This window comes from Mytilus galloprovincialis, chromosome 6 (genome assembly GCF_965363235.1).
Source record: "Mytilus galloprovincialis chromosome 6, xbMytGall1.hap1.1, whole genome shotgun sequence".
In the NCBI taxonomy this organism is placed as follows: Eukaryota; Metazoa; Mollusca; class Bivalvia; order Mytilida; family Mytilidae; genus Mytilus; species Mytilus galloprovincialis.
The window spans coordinates 92,170,476-92,195,804 of NC_134843.1; the positions used below are offsets into that span (position 1 = coordinate 92,170,476).

General features: G+C 31.5%; 1 protein-coding gene and 2 long non-coding RNA genes across 3 annotated transcripts; all 3 read right to left on the reverse strand.

Annotated features, from left to right (window-relative positions):
* Nucleotides 1-1,429: 1,429 nt before the first annotated feature.
* On the reverse strand, nucleotides 1,430-5,316 carry LOC143080716 (uncharacterized). Its single transcript, XR_012979778.1, has 3 exons — nucleotides 5,149-5,316; nucleotides 2,914-2,937; nucleotides 1,430-1,837 (listed from the first exon to the last, which is right to left on the reverse strand). It is a non-coding gene; the product is annotated as an uncharacterized LOC143080716 (long non-coding RNA).
* Nucleotides 5,317-5,715: 399 nt separating this feature from the next.
* On the reverse strand, nucleotides 5,716-10,334 carry LOC143080717 (uncharacterized). Its single transcript, XR_012979780.1, has 3 exons — nucleotides 10,217-10,334; nucleotides 9,059-9,211; nucleotides 5,716-5,807 (listed from the first exon to the last, which is right to left on the reverse strand). It is a non-coding gene; the product is annotated as an uncharacterized LOC143080717 (long non-coding RNA).
* Nucleotides 10,335-20,206: 9,872 nt separating this feature from the next.
* Nucleotides 20,207-25,038, reverse strand: LOC143081072 (uncharacterized). The gene is made up of 5 exons (XM_076257306.1): nucleotides 24,967-25,038; nucleotides 24,594-24,677; nucleotides 22,823-22,975; nucleotides 20,716-20,805; nucleotides 20,207-20,401 (listed from the first exon to the last, which is right to left on the reverse strand). Exons 2-5 carry the CDS (start codon nucleotides 24,651-24,653, stop codon nucleotides 20,207-20,209), a joined length of 498 nt encoding a protein of 165 aa, XP_076113421.1. The 5' UTR covers nucleotides 24,654-24,677; nucleotides 24,967-25,038.
* Nucleotides 25,039-25,329: the final 291 nt, after the last annotated feature.

The following is a 25,329-nucleotide window of genomic DNA, read 5'->3' on the forward strand; positions in this document are numbered from 1 at the left end:
GCAGGGTAAGTAAATCCTGTTCCACATTACAAAGTTTGAAGGAGCCAGTTCGTCCGTAAAAAATTATGATATATGTTCCTTATTCATACATCAATTGTTCCTACACTTGTTGGTTATTATACTGCGGATTAAATAGTCCATTAAATAGTACGGACAATGCTTTATTACAATTTAAAACGTAAATCATTTGAAAATAAGCTACAAGACTTTGATTTGTTATTGATATTTTTGAATATTAATGAGAAAAGTTTATTATATTTGTGATACAATGTCAACCAGCAGAGGTATCGAATAGTAAATAAAATTAACATAATAAATATCGTGCGTCCGAAGCCCTTTTTTGGTATTACCTTCATCAAGAACGCTAAAATCATAACATTTGAAAGCCAATGATGCATTAGACCTACAAAATGTTTATGAACAACATGAACAACATTAAACGTGACAAATATTCCAGTAAAAATCAAAAACGTAATAAATTTTCAGAGACAAAATTCATATTTTTTTAAAGCCATCTTCATCTTCTTTGACAACCTGGAATCTCTTTCTACATCCCCTCCCACCTTTTTTGATAGTTTAATAACAACATTGAGGTGGTCATGACTAATGCGATTTATTCTAACTTGTAAATAATTCAAAACGACGAAGCCTTTTCGACACTTGCCTTAGGTTTGTTAGAACAACATACTCTGTCTCATAATGGACGGAAGGTGTCTGGTATAAATACCTTCTCGTAATTCGTAACAGATTATCAATTGCAAAGCTTCTAACCGCACTAAAATCAAGTGAAATTCAATTGCCATAGGCTTGTGTGACCAATAGTCCTAGATGGTGGATTATCTGAAGGCCGACAACATAGGCACAAAGTTGGATCCTGATATGTTTTTCAACCACAAATGATGAAAGTAAAAACAATACTAGTACTTTATAACTTTCTGGATCTACACTCATCAGGAACGTTCAAAGTCGAACTTTAGAAAGCAAAGTATATACAAGAACCAAAACAGTTGAGGAGATTGTATTACCAAAAAAGGACTAAAAGTAATAGACAAATAACCAGAGGTCAATCGGCCTGAGAACGATGAGTCCTTAATTTCCGACAGATTTGATATTACTTATGTCAGTACCGAATTATTGACTACTGAGCTGATGATACCCTTAGAGACTGATATTTCAACACCAACAAGGGAAACCCCGGATTGCATGACCTGTTTTTTTCTGAATATAGAAATGTTTTTGTAAAGTTACTTTACCAAAGATTTTTGTTCACATCAACTTGAAATTAATATATTTGTTCATTGTGCCTAAGAGAACCTTTTAAGCTATATGGCAAATAATGGATCAACGAAAATGATAGTGCAAACGGGACATAGGCAAATTATTTTCTTGAACAATAAAACAATAATGGAAGATTAACGAAAGCTAGAAATATAATATTCAGTATTCTTTATTTCTTTCAATTTTACACATGAAGTACACATACATATACACACATGCAGTTCGATAAACATTAATGTCGTCATAAAGTATTTTCCCCAGGACAGATGTTACTACTCCATGCTAGGTCAGACGACTCGGAATATTTCTCAAACTGTTGCCGCATATTTTTCCTTTTGCGCGATCTATATAGCTTTGTACGGATCATTTCACAAGAAAAACTTATTTGTATTAATATATCAAACCATTCTTCGAATGTTCTTTACGTTAATTACAATCCAAAACATAATCATAATTAATCGACATTAGTTCGCAATTTATTTTTCAGCTGCGTCAAGGGCGGCATTAAATGCTGCTATCTCAAACGAACAGCCAGAAAATACACACCAGTTGTTTCCAACTATAAAGAAAAAAACATACATTTTATTTACAATACACAATACACAATTAGGAGAACATATATTTTATACACTCAGCACAAAACACAATTAGGAGAACATATATTTCATACACTCAGCGCAACACACAGTTAGGAGAACCTATATTTTATACACTCAGCACAATACACAATAAGAACATATACTTCATATACTCAGCAGAACACACAATTCGGAAAACATGTATTTGTTTACAGTGAACTAGCTTCTGGTAACCGTGGATACTCTCAGATCTTTACGTTGTACACAGTTATCAAAAGTACTAGGATTATAATTTTATACGCCAGACGCGCGTTTCGTCTACATAAGACTCATCAGTGACGCTCAGATCAAAATAGTTAAAAAGCCAAACAAATACAAAGTTGAAGAGCATTAAGGACCCAAAATTCCAAAAAGTTGTGCCAAATACGTCACATCAGTTTCCACATGATTTACAATTTAGTCTTATGGTGTGATGTTAGAGCTCAATCCTACGAGAGATTACAATATAAAAATAAGGAGATGTGGTATGATTGAAAATGAGATAACTATACATCAAGGTTTATATGTCATCATAGAATTACTACCTTTTTATTACTCAATATCACCAATACAACTCTCGTTATTTTATAATATGTTGATTTATTTAACACTAATACTACTTAAGAAGCTGAATTTCCTCTTATTCAATCGTAAAAAAATAGAAAAATAATCGATATTATATTGATGTTCGTAGGACCATTCGTGACTGGGTGAAGGACTTAGTAGATTGGCACGTATCTTTAGGTAAAGATTGCAAATTGGCTGTTAAATCCTTTGATTGTTTTCTAACGCTGTGTCGATCGCATTGACGTTTTGCCCAAATTTATCATTTAGCATAGAAGTTAAATACAAACAGTTACTTTCTGAATATTTTTTTAGACTGTTTTATTTCAGTATTCATTATTAAATTTCGTTGTGTTCCATTTGCATTTTTATTCATTTATTTGTTGGTTTTTTTTTTTTTTACTTTTTCATTCTTTCACACATGCGCAAAGTGATTTATTGATTCTAAACTTACTTTCTTGGACATTTTCTTCTGCCCCTGCATTGAAAAATAGAGATCTGAATTAAGCGCAAAGTTTTAATCTGTTCTCGAGAGAGAATTTACAGAGTAAAATTCAATACAAGTTAACAATGGTTCAACGATGATAAGAACCTGTATTATTTTATCGCGTTTTTGATAGAAAAAGTATGAACTCAAAATGCAAATTATCTATATGAAATTCAAAGTACACTAACCCTTTATTTTCTGAATATATACACATGGAAAAAAGTATTGCAACACCTTGATTTTTTAAAACTTGAAAAATCAACCTCTTTTTTTGGATGAAATATGGTAAAATATTTGTATAATATTATTGAAACATAGTTTATGATAACATTGGCATTTAAACGAACAAAAAATGTTTTAAAAAAAATAAATTTATATAACCACAATTTTGATAACAAAATGAAGTGTTTTTTGTACAAAAAAATGCGTTTTACAACTATTACTGTAGTCGAACATTACAATGTCAGACATTTTAAAATTAATCTTCCGATGACTGTTCACATCATGAGTGATCGTTATACGCCAAAGAATTAGTACTTTGTGCGCAGCTTCCATTCAAACGGATAACCGCATCATAACGTCTTCTGATTCCTGCCAAAAATCGACTAATTTGTTTCTAAGGTAGCAGCAACCATTTCTGATGAAGGGCATTGTTTATTTCATGATGTGTTTGAACTGTGGTGTCCTTTCGCGCACTTTACGCCCAATAGTGTCCAATATATGCTCGATATGGTTCAAATCCGGGCTACGATCGGACCAAAGAAGATGAACCGAATTCTATAGGAACAATGGATCTTCCTCCACGATGCTAATTTTCAACTTTGGCGAGCTCTGCACTACATTGGATACGGAAAACTGTGTGTCTGTTCGTAAGCAAAGGTATCCGAAATGGTCTTATCGCACGATAACCTGTAGCGATGAGTCGATCTAGAACATTTCTTGTTAAAAGGCTCCTGTGTACCCACCACTCTCTTTTTAGGATTGTATTGTATGCAATGGGTTTCCTTCTGATAAACCTTAATTATGCCTAATTTTTCCTAGCAAATGGTATAGGGGGTCTTCTTTATCTCGGAAGGTCTTTAACAACGTTTATTGCCTGATTTTTATTCTCAAAACGACTTATAGTGGAATGGTGATGACCAACAATAAATGCATTTGTAACAGCGACATCCCTGATCGCTCATGCTGATAATATGCCATCTTGCTGCAGTTAAGAGTTGTCGAGGACTCATTACAAGGTGTCAATCACATAACTTCAAAAACTTGGTTATTTAAAGTGTTGAAAACAATGAGGATTAAAACACCTGTTTTGCTGTTTACGGGTACAGTAGCTGCATGTGCAGATAAGAACTTATCGAGTCGATATTTATTGATTAAACTCAGGTGATACTTAAATAATGTTTAACTAATTCTATTTTACCAAATTATATCACAAAAAAATAAAAAGTGGTTTTTTAATTTGAATTTGAATTTGGTGTTGCAATACTTTTTTCCAGGTGTATATAATGGAATCTTTCCTTGTTTAATGTAAAGTATATTTATTTCAATTTTATGAATTTGCTTCAAATTGAAATAGGTTGAACCTACGATTTCTTCTGCATTCGTTTTATCGTTATTTTTCGCTGTGTTCTATTGTTTTAGAGAAAACGGTAGCATTACATTTTTCCAGCATTAGGTTGGCCTTTTGTGTATTCAAGGCAGATGAAGGAAGTCAACTTAGGAGCGCTGTGATTGGATGTAAGGGTACAATGTAATTTTTTATTTATCTATGAATAACTGCAGTGTGTATATTTAAAATATTAATTTTGAAACCTATTGAAATATTTTCTATAGAATGATTCGAAAAGACTTCCAAAATTTCATAATTTTGGTGCAAAATGACGGTGGGCATGGATAACATAAACAACCTCTGTTGGAAGTTGGTTATGATACTATTTGGTTTTAATTTTTGAAACAGAATAATATAGTACTAACACAACATATAACTGTTTTATCCAGGTTCCAGGTTTTTTTCATAACAAGTGGTAAATTTAGAAAATGTTAATATTGTCGCCTATGACAGAATTAATAGTAGCGTTTTCCCTATAAATATATTTTAACTCTTTACATTTATATTAATATTATTAAAGCAAAAGTGTAGCTTTTAAAATTTTTCTTTGACTATGCGGAAGTTGAATCATTTAGATGATGTCTACACTGTACCTCTTTTCTGTCTGCTGTGTGTGTTCACTGGCGTAACTTCAGCATAGAGTGTCGTGTAGTCTTTACAAAACGATGCAAGCCTTTCTCCTGCTAAAGCTTTGACCTCATCATATAACATTTTTGCAGGAACAATCTTTAGGAAATGTTCATGGACTTCGGTGGTAAACCCTGTGAAATTTTAAAACAAAATGGAATAACTTAAAATATTGAACTGAAATGAGAATTTGAAAAAATCTGACACTTTCAAATGTTCGATTATATTAACCAATGAAATGACTGAAAACCAACTGTCATAATCCTGACTTTGTACAGACATTTCCAAATACATTAAGATATTTTTTTCTGTAATCATATGTTTTTAAATAAAGTTAAAACTAACAGAAAATTGAAAACTTAATTTTAAATAATTGTATTAATAAAAGGCATATGATTTCAACAGCAACAACGATAAAACTACACTGTCAACAAAGTTTAAAGGACACACATTTCAGCACTATGTATTTATTCAAAATTAAAAAATAATTATTGTATGTTGAGAAAGCATTTGAAGCCTAAATGATAAGACTTACAATTCTGTACGTTTCGTCTGTTCCCATAGGAACGGGTGTTTTTGTTAAGATACACGCTTTCCTGTTGATATTCTTAAGTACTCCGTAACCCTGAAATATCAATGACAAAGTTTCTTTAACGTATTATTTCGTTAAATTACATGTAGCACTTTTTTATTTATTACTTCATACAAACCGTACATTCGTTTTTATAAGATGAATCATGACTTTTGTATCGTTAAAAGAAAAAGAACAAATTGGTATTATAACAAGATAATTCTTATATGATTTGCATATCTATAAATACTTGAATTGGATTGGTCAATTAGAATTTTTCTCTAAGTTTACACTTCGATAAACCATGTCTCCGAAACTACTTTTGTAATCTATTCATGCGCGATACACAAGCTTGCAGTGATCCTGGGATTTTCAGCAAATTGAGATTTAAAACAATTGCATAACAGTTGTGACTATTCTAGTGCATATATAACAAAAAAAGAAATAAATTTAATGCACTAAAGCTTCGAAAATGTATAAAAACTAAATTTAATAAAATTCCCCGAATTTTCATGAAGGATTTGGCGAAATAACGTCATACGAATGGAAATTTTTTAGGGAAAGGTTATTTCGTTACGTGTACCCTTCAAATTCGGACAACATTTAATTAAAATAAAGTTTTTGAGGTAGGTGCTATTTCATTTAAGATTCCGTTGTATTTATCGGACAGTTATGGTTTTTAGAAAGTCAAGATGGCGGCGCATTCCTTAGTTACGACTGGCCAATGTGCTTTTGATGGTAAATATATATAGTAGCCATCAACAAAAAAATGTTTATTAAATATCACAAATGTTTGGCTGAAGAATTAGAAGGATTAAACACATTTTTTCTAGAGGTTATTGATGTGTAAACCGGGGCTATTACTCACAAACTCAACATAAAATTTTATTCAGTTTGTGAGTTAATCGCCCCGGTTTACACATCAATAACCTCTAGAAAAAATGTGTTTAATCCTATAATGTAAATGACACATCATTGTGTAGATTACTTCTCCACAGACATTCTAATGCGCCCTTCGCATTTAATCCATTGAACTTTAAATACATAGATAAACAAAAATCTGATTCATATAATGACAAACACCTTAAATAAAGGCAACAGTAGTATACCGCTGTTCAAACTCATAAATCCATGGACAAAAACAAAATCGGGGTAACAAACTAAAACTGAGGAAAACGTATTAAATATAAGAGGAGAACAACGACACAACACTACAATGTAACACACACAGAAACTGACCAAGCATCAGAAAAAATCCCACGAGAATAACAAATATAACATCAAAACCAAATACATGAATTTGGGATAGACAAGTACCGTGACACGTCTTATCGCAATGTGAATTTACACTAAAAAATAAGAGAAAACAAACGACGCAACGTTAAAATGTAACACACACAGAAACGAACTATAATATAACAATGGCCATATTCCTGACTTGGTACAGGACATTTTTAACAGGAAAAAATGGTGGGTTGAACCTGGTTTTGTGGCATGACAAACCTCCCTCTTTTATAGCCATGTGAAATATAACATTAAAATGACAACTCAACACCACAGGACTACAATATAAATAAATTGGAGAACACAATCGGCAAAGAAACACACGAACAACAGCCAACAAAAGGCAACAAGTTCAAAATTTTAATATGCCAGAAGTGCATTTTGTCCACACAAGATCTACTAGTGACGCCCAGATACAAAAGTTTGAAAGCCGAAACAAGCACAAAGTCGAACAGCATCGAGGACCAAAGGATAAAAAAAAGTTGTGCCAAAAACGGCCAGAGTTTTCTGTTAGTTACCAGAACATCCCTATTATTTAGAATAATTCATACTTTTGCAAACAGTAAATTTATAAAATTATATACAAAAGATGTACATGATAAGACTGAAGTATTAACTAATTACAGGAAACAACTGAAATACATTACATAACCAGACATTTGTAACACAAAATGTAGACAAATCCGAATAGGTTTAAACCTGAACGCCAAGTGACGTCATATTTGAAATTGTAAAAAATGAAGAAAAAAAATGACGTCATTTGAATTTGTAAAACAGATCATCAAAAAATGAAAAATGACGTCACATTTGAATGAATAAGATAGAATTAGGATTGATTTAAGATTAAATTTGAACTAAATACGGATATTGCATTTAATAACAATGCACATTTTAATACTTATTAATAGCAAACTAAGGTAGCAATTAACTATATTATAAAGCTATGTCCGGTTTGTTTTGAATCTAACTTCAAACGTAAAATATCGTACTGATTACGTTGAACAAAATGAAATCTAATGAATGAATGCGGTGATAAATTTGTTTTAAACCATAACACATAGATGTAATAGAAAAGACGTCAACACATTTGACAAAATCCGATGAGAATTACAAATATAACATTAAACATTTAAACTTAATATTAATGCTGAAAATTACAATTTACGACTCAGGGGATATTTTTATTTGTTTCAGTTAGGATTTCCATTTCACCAGCGCCGTTATATGGTATATATACATTTCCTAGTTGGTACGATATTATATAACTTTGTGTTTTAAATTATGATTTGCATGATAGTGGTGAGCTGCTTACATTGAAGCCATTGTGCATAGAAGTGTGAATAGAAAAAATACGTCCCTTTGAAAGTTTTACAGACGCCATTTGATTTGATTAAACAGTTTGAAATATCTGTCGGAGATGACACGAACTATTTCACTAGTCGTATATACATCTCTGATTTGGATTTCACTAAATGCGACGTATAACCAAATACTACTTTCAAAGAGTAACAATGCAAATGCCTAGCGTGGAGAAGGAACTGTTCTCCCAAAGCAACCCCGATGTTTATGTTCGTGTTTATTGAATTTTAGTTTTCTGCATACTGTTGTTATACTGCTGTGTTTCCCTTCGTTATAGTACTTACCATGCTGTTTTTTCTTCTCTTTGCCTTTTATTGCCCTTAAACGAGACTGTCACCAAAGTGAGAGGGTTAGCGCTATAAAACCAGGTTTAATGTACCATTTTCTACATTTGAAAATGCCTGTACCAAGTCAGGAATATGACAGTTCTTGTCCATTCGTTTTTGATGCGTTTTGTTATTTAATTTTGCCATGTGATTATGGACTTTCCGAACTGATTTTCCACTAAGTTCAGTATTTTTGTGATCTTACTTTTTCCCCTGTTATTCATTCCTTAGGTCATTCATACTTATTTTCATTTTTAAACATTTGTATTGAACTTACCTCGATAAAAGATTATCATATTTGAAAATTTGATACTTTATTCAATACAATATGCATACCGTGTTGTAGTCATGGAAATTTACTGTTGGTATGCCATTCTTGTATTTAGAAACATCACCAATGATAGCAAGGACAGTTTTGTCGTCCGTATCATGTATAACATCCATATGTATTTCCCGACCCTGGTGATCAATTTCAATCAGATGATTTACCTACAGAAATGAACAATAGCAGTGATTAAACAATAATAATTACATCACAAACAAACTATAACAGTTTTTTAAAAATTTTACAAGATTTGGTTTACATCATTCAGACAGATTTTAAGAAGAAAACACTTCTTTAAGTTTAAAAAGCATTAACAAGTTCACTTTGTATCTCCTACACACTTCTAACATGAAAGGTGGAAGACAACCGATTTGTCCACGATAAGAATCATTTATGTAGGTAGTGAATTTTTATGTTTACAGCACATCTGCATGTTTTTGCATAACACTGGAAAACAATGATGTGTTGCTTTTTCTATGCGTATAATGGTCATATATAATATGTTGGCTTAACAGAAAAAAAAAGAAATGAAAGTGGCTTCGACATTTTTGTGATTGAAAACGTCATATTCGCTTGGTTTTACTTTGTATCAAATGGAATGATTACGGTTAATTTTTCTGAAATAAATAGTATATTAAAGCAATTTTCAGAATGTCTTCAGTTCACACTTCCTTCGAATCTTAAACGCAATATTATGTCATATTTCTTAAACATTCTCCAAATTATTAAGGTTTAAAAAATTACCAAAACTGCAGTTTTATAAAAAGGAAATTTAATCCTTAAAAACTGAAAAAAGTACTGTCCAAAACAACGTCTAAGGTTTATAAGTAGTAACAATAGGACTAATTTCCTTATGCAAACAGGGACCTTAACGCAATTTGTAATCTCAACATTCGCAATCATATACCAACACTTTTGTAATAGCTATATCCAGCTATCAAAAACTATTTGAGTTTGTAAATAGAAGTAACATTGTTGCAAAACGCTTAAGTGTATACACTCATCACAAATATCTGCTTTCTAACGGGGTTCGCCAAACGGAGTTTCGTTTCCATAATATATATCGATGACGCTCGAATCTAAAAAGTTCATGGCCAAATCAAATGCAAGGTTGAGGAACATATCTGTTTTTTAAATGAATATTATCATAAAAAGAAAGTAATATTCACTCCAGGTGCAGTTTCCACGTACACAACCAACAGTATAGATAATGCCACTACAATTATCATTATTCCGAAGAGTTTAATAGTCCGTAACTAAAAACATATTGAAATATTTGTCATATTTATATAATGAAGCAAAAGCATATATATCATTGTCTATTCGGAAATACAACTTAGTTTAGATAAATATAATTTCGACTTATGTTTACTTACAGTGAATGTATTTGCTAAAGCAATCTCTTTTCCAAACAATATGATATGTCTATTAAGAGTTGCTCTTTTATATGCCCCTCAAACCGGGTTTTAAAGTTTTCAGAAAGTTTATTTTTAATCGTTCTTTTAATTTCATGTTGTTTTTCGACGACGCAATTAAGAATTTAGGTTCTGTTTGTAAGCTCGCATGGATATAGAATACATGTTGTTTATACCTTCACAAAAGTTTGTAAATAAATAGTACACCCAATGACACACAAAGTGCTTAAACTAACATGCGGAAGCAATTTATAAGCTAACATTGAATGAAAAGTCACCGAAAACATATGGGAAATTCGATGCAAGGATTTGTACTTTTAACATTCTGTCTGATACGCTTATGACATCATACTCTGTTTTAACTTCAAAGAAGGGATTGAAAATATATTTAATGTATGGTGTATGAAACAGCAACAAAAATACAAAATAAAAACACACATCTAATTGGCACCATGTAGTCTAAAGTTAATATTTTTTCTATAAATATTTGATTTTTGCTCCATTTTTACTGTATGATTTATTCTAAAATTAATAAAATTTATGATACACAATATCATCTGATTTGAATAAATAAAATGATAATGATTTTCATCTGAGGCACCTGAAATAAATCCAGTTTTGTAATCGGTTCTATTTATATGTGTTGTTTACAGTTTATCTTTTCGTCGTCTGTCGTATTCTGCCATCATATGTAAGGGTATCTTCTACTCATAAAAGTTGAATGTCCCTTTCATTTTCCCTGCCTCTTTTTATCATCATGTATAGGATAACAATAACAAAAAAAAAAAAACATTAAGTCGAAATGTAGCATAAAAAATAGGTATAAAATGTTGCATACCCTTACCAAAACATAATTGATACCATTGAAAATTGATTAGTTTATAGAAATAAGGTAAAAGATACACTTGATGATTTTTTATAATGAAAGATTATAAATGATATTTGATGGATAATTTCAATACCACATTGCCCCAATGCCACTCATGAAATTCAAAACATTATATTATACCAACGCAGCTTTGTGGATGTGCAGTATGTATTTTTATTTACTAAGGGAAATAAGTAGAATAACAAAAATATCGATATCGAATGAAACATTCAAATTGGAAAGTTACTTAACAAATGGCAAAATCAAAAGCTCGAATACACCAAACGACAAGAAAACATATTCACTAAATAAATAAATCATTGTAGAAATACTGTTAGTCTGCTTTTGTTTATTTTTTGTAATTTTCATTGCTTCATTGTTTTATGTTGAAAGGAAGATCGACGAATAACATGTCTATGAACGTGTAAACAACACTATTCACTTAACCTTTTTTTCTGCAAAATTCTACTGATGGAAAATATTGCGTCATTTTTATAATAGCTTGTCTACAAAATTAAGCAGACTAAAATACATAGGAATAACAATCCTGTAGCAACGTCGGCGTAAAATGTTTTGTAGAAAGTTTTCTTTTTTAGAGGATAAAGGGTCTGCAGGATTCATATTTAGTATTAGAAGGCTTGTATTACGAATTGCTCTTCTTTCATATGGCCATTGTTATCGACCTCGTTGTTTTACTTTAGCGACTGCTGTCATGTGAATTTTTCACTTTTTATGAGCAATAGGATAACTATCTGTGTTATATGAGTTTCTTGCAACTTCTACATATCAATCAGACAGGACTCAATGAATCTCGACCTCATTCCATGGATCAATAATCAGGTTTAAAATTACGTGATTATGTCCGTTTATCAGATATCATAAGCAGTCGGCCAACGTTATATGGTGTATGGAATGATTGTAAGGTTTAGATGTCAGCATGACAGGTTTCATATGACCTTGACCTCATTTCCATAGTTTTTTTTTGATTGAGTTAAACCTTCCAATTGATATTTTATCGTGTGTTTTTCTATGTTGTGATGTTATACTATTGTCTTAGAAAAAGGGAGAAGGTTTGTTACCATTAAAACGTTTAATCCATCTGCAAATGTTTGCACCTGTCGTAAGTCAGGAATCTGATGTACAGTAGTTGTCGTTTGTTTATGTAATTTATACGTGTTTCTCGTTTTTTATATAGATTAGATCGTTGGTTTTCTCGTTTGAATGGTTTTCACTAGTAATTGAGGGGCCCTTTATAGCTTGTTGTTCGGTTTGAGCCAAGGATCCGTGTTGAAAGCCGTACCTTGACCTATAATGATTTGCTTTTATAATTTGTTACTTGGATGGAAAGTTGTCTCATTGGCACTCATACCACGTCTTCCTATATCTATTAATTAGTCAATGTTAAGTGTTTGTGTTTTGGTTTGTATTTCAAATACTATAAAAAATGTGACAACTTTGTTTGGTGTATGGATAGATAAACTCATATGAAATGATTGCAAGGTGAACATGTCTGTCTGGAGGGTACTATCTCTCCGTGACCTCGTTTTTATGGTTCATTGGCCAATGTTAAGTTTCTGCAGTTAGGTTCTCTTTTCATATAGCATTATTAATATGTGAACTATATTTGGTGTATGGTATGATAGTAGCTTTCATCTAACCTAGCTTTGACCTTATTTTCAAGGTTTATTTGCCAATGTTTCGTTTTCATTCTTAATATCAATAAGAAGAGGTGGCATGAATGCCAATGAGACAACTCTCCACCCCAAGTCACAATGTATAAAAAGTTAACAGTTACATGTCAAAGTACGTTCCTTCAACACGGAGCCTTGGCTCACACCGAACAGCAAGCAATTCCGTTTCTTAGTTACGTTAAGCAACATGACAACTTTATGTGGTGCATGAATTATTGTAAGGTGTACCTGTCTTTCTGGTAGGCTTTAACTAACCATGGCCTTATTCAAAAGATCATTGATAATGTTAAGTTGATTTGATACTTGTAATAAAACCTTAATGTTTAGACCTCGGAAATTGAATCAATCATGATAGGTAAACAAGGCGACACATTTCAGCGTTTGCTCTCTTGTGTAAACTATTAATTTCTTTGTATGCTGACATCGCACCAATGCAAAATAAAGGCAACAGTAGTATACCGCTGTTCAAACTCATAAATCCATGTACAAAAAACAAAATCGGGGTAACATACTAAAACTGAGGAAAACGTATTAAATATAAGAGGAGAACAACGACACAACACTACAATGTAACACACACAGAAACGGACCAAGCATCAGAAAAAATCCCCCGAGAATAATAAATATAACATCAAAACCAAATACGTGAATTTGGGATAGACAAGTACCGTGACACGTCTTATCGCAATGTGAATTTACACTAAAAAATAAGAGAAAACAAACGACGCAACGTTAAAATGTAACACACACAGAAACGAACTATAATATAACAATGGCCATATTCCTGACTTGGTACAGGACATTTTTAACAGGACAAAATGGTGGGTTGAACCTGGTTTTGTGACATGCCAAACCTCCCTCTTTTATAGCCATGTGAAATATAACATTAAAATGACAACTCAACACCACAGGACTACAATATAAATAAATTGGAGAACACAATCGACAAAGAAACACACAAACAACAGCCAACAAAAGGCAACAAGTTCAAAATTTTAATACGCCAGAAGTGCATTTTTCCACACAAGATTTACTAGTGACGCCCAGATACAAAAGTTTGAAAGCCGAAACAAGCACAAAGTCGAACAGCATCGAAAACCAAAAGATCAAAACATTCACGTTCTTCTTTGTGGGTAATAAGTGTTTGATCTGACGGACATATCAAAAGGACATGTCATTATTCATTCAAGGGAATCATCTTTATTTTTTTTTCTTGAAACTGAGGTGAGCTTGACAATGAGATAAATATTTTTGTTAATTATTCCGAATTCAGGGTATCAAAAGAAAAACAGTGTTTAAATATCACATTGAACCTTTTGAACCATGTTGAACTTTGATGTATATTTAGTTATATTCAGATAAGAGTAACATCTTGTTAAATGAAGATACTACACATGAATAATTCTATTGAAAGGGCGAATTCTTTTAAAAACGATCCAACATTTTTTTTTACTTTTAGGAGATTTTTTAAAAACTTTTTCCCCACATGTTATGCTGCGTCCTAAATTAAAAGATCCTCGATTCAAACCTGCGACTATAGTCGGATAAAAAAATGTCAAGCCAAGAAAATTGTGAAACAATTCAGTTGAAAAAACTTACGGCCTTATTTATAACTTAACAATTTACAGAAAACAAATATGACAGACATGAACCAACGACAATCACAGAATAACAGGCTCCTGACTTTGGACAGGCACAAAAAGAATGAGGCGGGACTAAACATGTTTGTGAGAGCTCGACCCTCTCTCTTATCTCGGACAGTGGTGTTACGGCACGACATAAGATCAAACTCTAAAAACCAGTTGTAATAGGCTTAACTCAAACGATCACTACGAAGCACAACAATAACTAACATTAAAACAATAGACACAAAGCGTCGAAATAAGCGTACTGGTAACTGAAAGCTAGTTAAAAGCCAATAACAACTAATAAATAAATCTATCTATCAATCAATCATTACACATCCAATGCATTTAGTGTTAAAATGTCATAAAAAAACTGAGAAACACACGACCTTGTGCGATGCGAAACTATAAGCAAACATTATCGACAGGATATAGGATCTTTAGTTATCATTGATGTACATGATAATATAGCAAAATATTTAGTTATGTTTTAATTTGTTTAATTTTATATTTTACTACTGTTTTAAATATATAACCTTTAAGATAAGTTTATTTAAAGGATCAATTAGTTAACATGGATCGTATTTAAATTCCCGGGCTTGATAAACAACATCGCCATAAAAACTAGGATGTGTTTCCCGGTATAACTCTTTGCATTGCGCCTTAGTATTTGTCAAAATCAAGTTATTTGTATGTTAATCTGTTTGTTTTATTCAATATTTGGCTTGCGAAACAAAGAGATATCGGAAAAAAATTCTAAAACTATCTATTTCTATTGGCAAAATAAAAGTGTTGTACTTAGAAAAGGTTCCGATATCTATGGTTGGGACAAGTGTCAAACTATTATATTGATCTTTGATTTGAGGTCAAGATTATACACTTCCAATAGCTTCCAGTAGCATGTTGTTTTTTTTTATTTCCTTTCATCGTTCGTTAATTGTTACCACAAGTTTTCATTTTAAAATACATGTTTTTGTTTTTTTTAAATTATAATGTAAAATCGTATTAAAAGGACAGTTAATGTAGATAGTTTAAGAGATACAATACGTTGATTATTGTGTTACATACTGAATATTACTATATTTTATGATGTAAATAAATTTTTTCAGTTGCCAATCAACATGTTAGAATTTTTACCGCATTTGAGAATATACACAAACATAGAATACAAGAAAAAAATAATTGGACATTTTCAATATTTTTTGTCTCTCCATATGCCCGTAGGCATCAACGCATCACATTTTTCGTCCGATAAAAGGATTACACGATTTAAAAATTTGAAAGAACCAGGTCTTCCGTCACAAATTATGCATATATGCGTCCTGTTCATGCATTAATTGTGCCTACACTTGTTAGTTATTATACTTGTGGTCAAAAAGTGTACGGAAAAGAGTTAACTACAATTTTAAACGTTAATTACCTGTACCTTATCTACAAGGTTTTTTATTGATGTGTTTGAATATTATGAAAATAGTTTTGAGTTGGGATACAATCTTGGGCTAATGTCAACCAGTAGCGGTATCGACTTGTAAATGAAATTAACGTGATAAATGTCGTGCGTCCGAACCGCTTTTATTTATTTACCTTCATCAGGAACGCTCAAACCCCAACATTTGAAAGCCAAATGATGTACGAGACCTATATATGTTACAAGCTATATGACAAAAATCGTAAATAGCTTGAAACGTGACAATTAACTCGGCTGTGTATTTTTATATGCTGGTTTAGGTTGTTTTATGTAATGTTTCTGTTTTTATTCTGTAGTTAGTCACCACTTCGGTTTGATCATGTATATCTTTTATATTTCATTTTATAAGATTCGCTGTTTGCAAAAGTATTGATTATCAAAAAGAATAAAGATGTTCTTATTTCAGGCAGAATACCCTAGCCGTATTGTGCACAACTTTTTGGAAATTTTGGTACTCAGTGCTCTTCAACTTTGTACTTGTTTTGGCTTTCGAACTTTTTTCATCTGAGCGTCACTGGTTAGTCTTGTGTGGACGAAACGCACGTCTGACGTATTAAATTTTAAACCTGGTACCTTTTGTTATCTAATATTCGTGTGTTTCTCTGTCCTATATGTTCTCCCATTTATTTGTATTGTAGTCCTGTCATGCAATGTTGTCATTTTAATGTTATATTTAACATTGGCATAAAACGGGAAGTTTGGCATACCACAAAACCAGGTTCAACCCACTATTTTTTTCTTAAAATGTCCTGTACCAAGTCAGGAAAATGGCCATTGTTGTATTATAGTTAGTTTCTATGTTTGTTACATTTTAATATTGTGTTTCTGTTGTGTCGTAGTTCTCGTCTTATATTTGATGCGTTTCTCTCAGTTTTAGTTTGTTACCCGGATTTATTTTTTTCTCAATCGATTAATGAAATTTCGAACAGCAGTATACTACTGTTGCCTTTAATTATTCCAGTAGGAAGCCGAAAAGCATTACATTTTTAGAGACAAAATTCATTTTTTTTAAAGCCAACTTAATCCTTTTTTGACAACCGGGAATCTTTATTTCTTTATCCTCCCCCTTTTGATATTTTTGTAACTGTTTTGCATTTATGATAAGTAAACAAATAAATAAACATATCTTGTATAAAGATATAATGAAATCCATAAAGTCATGCTAGTATGAAATCTTTGGTTTTTATTGTTTAAAACAGAATATTCCAGTTGGATTTCTTAATCTGAAGTAACAAATATAAGCTGTCAAGTTGTAAATTCTTTTGATTATATTTACAGTTGTGACGTAGAGCTAGGAAACCGACATCGTTAAAAGAAAAAAAATGTTTTTTACTGGTTTGATAGAACAAAAAAAGATGTAACAACAATGATAAGATAGGTCTGCATTTGGTGAAAGTCAAAGGTTCTTCCCTAAGGCTTGTTGAGCTAAAGGATCCAGATGGATAAATTCACGGAAGGCCTTCAACAATGTTGGTTTTTTAACCATCTTTTAATTGTACTTAGGCATAATTTGTTCTGGTCTGGGCGTCCGTCTGTCGAAATATAAGTACACAATTTCATATGATGTGAACTTTTTAAAATCATATTTCATATTACAGTTTTAGCCCAGCTTTACAGTTTTTCTGAACATAGGAATGTTGCACGTGCATTTTTATGTTAAAATTTTTGTAAAGTTAGTTTACCAAAAAGTTATGTTCACATCAACTTGAAACTTAATACATTTATGAACAATAATGGAAGATAAACGAATAATATGCAGTATTCTTTATTTCTTTCAATTATACACATGAAGTATATATATATATTTACAGATCTAACATTGTTGGGTTGATGTTTAGACGAGTTGTATATATATATATATACACACATACATTTGAATACCAATTTTGTTTAATGGTTTTCGATAGACATTAAAGTCGTCATAGAGTATTTTACTATTACTCCATATCAAGTCCGACGACTCGGAATATTTATCAAACTGTTGCCAAAATGTTTCCCTTTGGGTCATCTATATAGCTTTGTATGGATCATTTCACAAGAAAATTAATTTATATTCATGTATCAAATATATCAAATCATTCTTCGAAAATTTAATGTTCTTTACGTTGATTACAACTCAAAACATAATCATAATTAACGTTATATTTCAGCTGCGTCAAGGGCGGCATTAAATGCTGCTAATTCAAACGAACAGCTGGAAAATACACACCAGTTGTTGGCAACTATAAAAAGAAAAAAAAAATTTAATACACTCAGCACAATACACAATTAGGAGAACATGAACTACAAGTATGTATTTGTTTACTGTGAACTAGCTTTTGGTAACTGCGTTACTTTGTACCTATCTGTTTCCATATGACTTACAATTTAGTATTATGGTGTGATGTAGAGCTCAATCCGAGGAGAGCTCACGATATAAAAATCAGGATATGTGGTATTACTGAAAATGAGATAACTATACATCAGAGTCAAAACCTCGTGGGTGTAGCATCTATAGTTCATCATAGAATTACGAGCTTTAACAAGAACCCACACCGTATAGTCAGCTTAAGAACGCCGCGACATGACCAAATTGTAAAATAATTCAAACGAGAAAACAAACGGCCGGATTTGTGACAAACCAAACGAAAAACTAACATGAAAGAGAGCAACCAACGACAAGTGCCTGACATGGGACAGACACACAAAAAATGTTGCGGGGTTTAACGCGTTTTTTTTTTATCACTATACCATCAACCTTAAATGGGAAAGTGGTGTATCATCTCAACATAAGAACAAACTAAAAAGCAGTTTGAATTGGCAAGACTCATTTAATTGGCACGAAACACAAAAAAAAAAACAACTAACATTAAGACAAAAGGCACAAAGAGCCAATCATAGAGTACAGACGGTTACTAAAAGCTAGTTCAAAACCAATTTCAACTAAAACATAAAGCATGTTCTCCAAGACTAAATCATCAATCCGCTGCATTGTAAATGTGCATGTTCCAAGCCAGGAGACTGTAGTGCAAGTGGTTGTCGTTGGTTGTCTGTCGTAATATTTGTCCGTTAATGTTGTAGTATTAATTATACTTAAATCTTATTTTGTTAATTGGTCTTTATGGATATATGTCTCACTGGCATCAATACAACTCTTATTATTTTTAATTATACATTAATTTATTTAACAATGATATTTCTTTAGAACTTGATTTTCCTCTAATTCAATAGTACAAAATAGAAAAATAATCATTATAATATGTTGATGTACATAGGAATGTATGCACATGCGATAAATCAAAGTGAACAATAACTTAAAAAATTAAAACTGGACGAAGCACAACCTACGGACCTTAGTAGATTAACACATATCTGTTGTTGAAGATTGTAAATTGACTGTTGAATGTCATTTGATTTGTGTCTAACGCTGTGTCGATTTCATTAAAGTTTTACCCACATTTATTTTTCGGCATAGAAATTAAATGCAATCGGTTACTTACTGAATAAATATTATTAGACTATTTTATTTCATTATTCATTATTTAATTCCGTTGTGTTCCATTTGCATTTGCGTTTTTTTTAAACTTTATCATTCTTTAACACATGCGCAAAGTGATTTATCGATTCTAAACTTACTATCTTGGACAATTTCTGCTGCCTCTGTAATGAAAAATAGATATCTCAATTAACCGTGATGTTTTAATCTGTTCTCGAGAAAGAATTTACAGAAACAAAAATACAATACTAGTTAACAATTGTTCAACGTTGATAAGGACCAGTTCTGTATTTTATCGCGTTTTGATAGAAAAAGTATGAACTCAAAATGCAAATAATCTATATGAAAATTAATGTACACTAACCCTTTTATTTTCCGAACATTTAATGGAACCTATCCTTGTTAAATGTGAAGTATATTTATTTCAATTCTGTGAATTTGCTTCAAATCGAAATAGGTTGAAACTTACGCCAAGATTTCTTCTGCATTCATTTTGATCGTTTTTATTCGCTGTGTTCTATCTTATTAATAAATACATTTTACCTCTTTACATTTATATTAATATTATTATAGCAAAAATTTCGTTTTTTTTCGACTTTGATTATGCGGAAGTTGAATCATTTAGATGATGTATACAACGTACCTCTTTTCTGTCTGTTGTGTTTGTTCACTGGCGTAACTTCAGCATACAGTGTCGTGTAGTCTTTACAAAACGATGCAAGCTTTTCTCCTGCTAAAGCTTTGACCTCATCATATAACATTTTTGCAGGAACAATCTTTAGGAAATGGTCATGGACTTCAGTAGTAACACCCTGTGAAATTATAAAACAAAATGGAGTAACTAAAATATTGAACTAAATTCGGAAACGAGAAGTAAAAAAAACCTGACACTTTCGAACGTTCGAATATATTGACCAACGGAACGACTGGAAACTAACTGTCATAAACTTGACTTCGTACAGGGATTTCCAAATACATCAATATATATATGTAAGATTACATAAGTTTTTCTGTAATCATATATTTTGTTATAAAGTTAAAACAAACTGAAAATGGAAAACTTTATTTCAAATATGAACAGAAATAGTTGTGTTAATAAAAGGCATACGATTATAAGTAAACTTACAATTCTGTACTTTTCGTCTGTTCCAATAGGAACGGGTGTTTTTGTTAAAATACACGCTTTCCTGTTGATATTTTTCAGCACTCCATAACCCTGAAATATCAATGACAATTTTTCCTTTAAGTACTATGTTTCTACACGTTGAATTCCCAAAGACATCGTATTTATGATGTTCTCCTTATAAACATAACGGACGTTTGAAGTGAATGACATAAAATGATTTATTATTGTTTTTTAATGAATTAATAATATAAAGATTGATATAGGATCATGTCCTATTTATGTTTCGACAGAAATTCATATGTGTTCTTCTAATCTGATGAAGAGTGTGAATGTGAGCACATTAATCGACAGTAAGTATGTGAAGTTTGTGGGTCGATATTCCATCAAACAGTTAGTATTCTCTAGGGTACTACTTTCGAACCGCTAAAGTGCTGCATAGCACGGTTAAAAAAATAATTACTGAAATCTACACTACGTCAGTTTTATGACCGATCCGCAGTGCCTGTATCTCAACAATTTGATTCATTCTTTTGGCAGGGAATATGAGCCAGTATCCCAATGCAACAAAAATGGCTATCGAAATGGGTATATATGTTTAATTCAGATCACTTCAGTATAATATAAACGCACCAGGATTAAAATTTTGTACGCCAAATGCGCGTTTCGTCTACAAAAGACTCATCAGTGACGCACGAAAACAAAAAGTTGAAAAGGCCAAATAAAGTCCGAAGTTGAAAAACATTGAGGACCAAAATTTTATATTTACGCCAGACTCGCGTTTCGTCTACAAAAGACTCATCAGTGACGCTCGAATCAAAAAATAAATAATTGTTATTCGGGCTTCACAAGGAATATTAATATTGGTTCATATTCTGTGTCAGTTTTCTATATCCTCTTAACCAGATGGCCAAGGATTAAAATCAGTGACGTGAAATATGAGCCCATACACCCAGTAAAGATTCAGAATAACATGTATTATTCCACTGTTTATACATATTGATAGTTGAAACAATATTTGATCGGTTGAGACTATCCCACGTGTCATTGAACAAATCTTCATATTCCCCTCTGAAATGTCAGGACTTCATCGTGCGACGTCACGTGCGGTTAATGTACATAACGTTTGGAACGTTTTAAATAGCGATAGCAAAAATCATTATCGTGTTCAAATTTATTTCAGACGTTAAAACAAAAAAGACTTATATAATTAACTTTTGGTCCGTACTGTTTATCAATGTGTATGTCGTGTTTAGTTATATAAACAAGCGGATAAAAAAATGTATGCAAACTAATATTCTATGTTCAGGTGGTAAACAAAGCAGAGGCAGTGGAATAAAACATTCATTTCCCTTGGCCTCGGGAGATATAAAGATTTGCTCACCCTCGAAAAATCATATTTCCCTCGGGTGAACAAATCTTCATATCTTCCTCAGTCACGGGAAATAAATGTATATTATTCCACTGCATGTTGATTTTGATAGCGAAATCAACATTTGATTGGTTGAAAATATCCCACGTGACGTCGAATTAAACTTTATATTTCCTTCTGAGTATCATATTCACCTCTGAATGTCGGGATTGCCTTGTGCGACGTTACACGCGGTTAATGTTTTAAAACGTTTTTGTCGTTTTTTAAAGATAGTATAGTGATTTGGTTTTTAAAAATCATTTCAGATCTAAAAAAAAACAGAAAAGATTAAATTTACTCTAATTAACTCATAATCTGAACTGATTATCATTGTGTATGTTGTGTTTAGTTAAAAAAACACAAACGGATAAGAAAACGATTATGTAAATTAATATCTTATGTTCATAATAAAAAAAAAATATAGGCAGTGGAATAAAACATTCATTTCCCTTGGCTTAGGGAGATATGAAGATTTTCTACCCTCTAAAAGTCATTTTTCCCTCAGGCGATGACCTCGTGAAATATGATTTTTCTTGGGTGAGCAAATCTTCATATCTCCCTCAGGCACGGGAAATAAATGTATACTATTTTGATTTTCAATATTTTGATACTGTTGCCTTTAATTTACATTATATCTAATATATAAACATTGTATGTGTATCTTAATTCTTATAATAATTGCAAAACTGCGGTGCTTACCGTGTTATAGTCATGGAAATTGACTGTAGGAATACCATTCTTGTATTTAGAAACATCGCCAATGACTGCAATGACAGTTTTGTCTTCAATATCATGCATAACATCCATATGTATTTCTCGACCCTGATGATCAGTTTCAATCAAGTGATTGACCTATGAAACAAACAGATACTATATATTCCAGTGATTATAAATAAAGGAAAACTAAATAACGTATCTGAATTTAGCGTATCGTAATCAAAGATATAAAAAACGCAATTCATTGAATATGAATAGAATTTTTAAAAAGGTATGAACGATTTTATCATTTGACTAATATGTCCTACAAAACTAGTTCTAACCCACGATTTCTTCGAAAAATGTCTCTACCAGTTCATGACAGATGAATTCCATTTGTTCCGTTTGTTGATATAGTCGAGAGTTTGAATTCGTTAGGTTTTATGGACTTTCCTCATTTTGAATTTACCTTGGAGTTAGATAGTATATATATAGTGTGTTTTAAAAGTAATTGGTGAAATAAGCTACATGTATGGTTTAAATACAACCATCTATTGTTCAAATTGAATATTTTCTGTTCGTACATGATAGTCACTCATATGATATTACCAAAAATAGAAAATACAAGGAAATAAGATGTACAACTGAAACATCTAGATGATCATAGTAATACATATTCGCCCCAGTTGACAAATTGTCAAATGCAATCAGATGTTCCTGTGCTCGACATATAGGTTTGATTTTCTTCGAATGTATCTATTCATAACAAGGTGATTTCAAAACATCTTTCAGATGTTTCTAAGTTTTGAAATATTCCGTGTGAACTTTGAGGCTATAACAACAGTATGTTGACGTTTAGAACTAGTACAACAAATTTATATTTTAAAGCTTAAAAAGGACACAAAACTGTGATTATTAACTTTCTTTAAATCAGATTAAACTACATAAGTATTTTTTTTTTTTACGTTTTCATCAGGAAGTAAATAAAAAACTCTTCAAATCAACACATAGCGGAAGTCAAACTGTGTTTTAACTTATCTCTGCATATTGATTTATTTTGCCTAAGTGAGCGAATGTTTTTATATTATTCATGAAAATGACACTGGTATATATAATATGAATAGATGATTTTTTTTTGATAAAAGTGTAGAAATCCTTATTTTCCATTGTATTATTATCTGTTAATTTTATATTAATTTCTACGAAAATAGATACTCAAACACACACAATTATACCTACATTATTACTTTACATGTAGCAAATATAGTTTTGAGTACACTTAAACGTTAAGTTTAAACTTCTTGTAAATTGATTATCCCTTAATCAATTAATGTTTTAATACCTCTTAATCTGTTACAAATTATTCAACCTATGCCAACATTTTTTCATACAATTTAATACCAAAATTTCAAAATGTTGGCATAGGTTGAATGAACCTTCGACGCAAACCTACCAAAACATACTTAATGTGTCGTAATGCTTCAAAAGCATTGTATCGCACAGTATAAGAATATTAAAAATAACATTTAGGATCTTCAATATTCAAAATTTACTTAGTTTCAACTAATTTTGATTCAAACACAATGAGAGAAAGAAACTGTCCGGAACTCTTTTAAAATTTTCAGTATTTAGGCATTATAATCAAAATTCTAACAAAAAGGTAGAAAGGTAAAACCCTCATTCATTATACATCAAAATATATAAGCAGTCGGGAAAGTTATTGAAAACTTATGAAGAGTAGGTAAAAATAATAGAAAATGAAAGTGATACTTACTTCTGGTGTAGATTTCACGTACACAACCATCAGTGTAAGTATTCCAATTGCAATGTTCATGGTTCCGTAGAATTTTTGGAACAGCTATAATAAAAAAAAGTGTTTATATATTTTGTCAAATAATTTTTTATTTTTTTTTTTTTTTTTGAAACAGTCGAAAAACAAGATTTAACGATTATTAAATGCAATATATATTTATATATAATGACTACATCACAAAAAAGTAAATTCATAATGAGTTTACTTACAGTATTTCCCAGTTGCTTTTTTTCAAAACGATATTTAATTTTACCCGTGATGTGCTCTTTTATATGCTTCTAATGCCGGATTTCAAATTTCTAAAAAATCTCATTTTCTTCAGTGGGGAATCTACCTTTTGAATTTGTCTTGTTTTCTGAGATGTACTAAAGAATTCAGGATGTGTTTTGTTGATCGCTCTGCATGATAAAGAATATTATTTGTTTACAGCCTCAAAAAGTCGGTCAATAAACTCCCAACGACACACAACTGTTCTAACTACCCAGGAGGATATCATTTCTAGCATAGTTGAACAACAGGAAATATACAAATATTTAAAAAAAAAAAAAAAAAAAAAAAAAAAAAAAAAAAAAAACATAACAAATACGACGCAAGTACCGTATTTATGTCTAGGGCCAGCTGGAGCCCGCCTCCGGGTGCAGGATTTTCTCGCTGTGTTGAAGATCCATTGGTGGCCTTCGGCTGTTTTTTTTTTGCT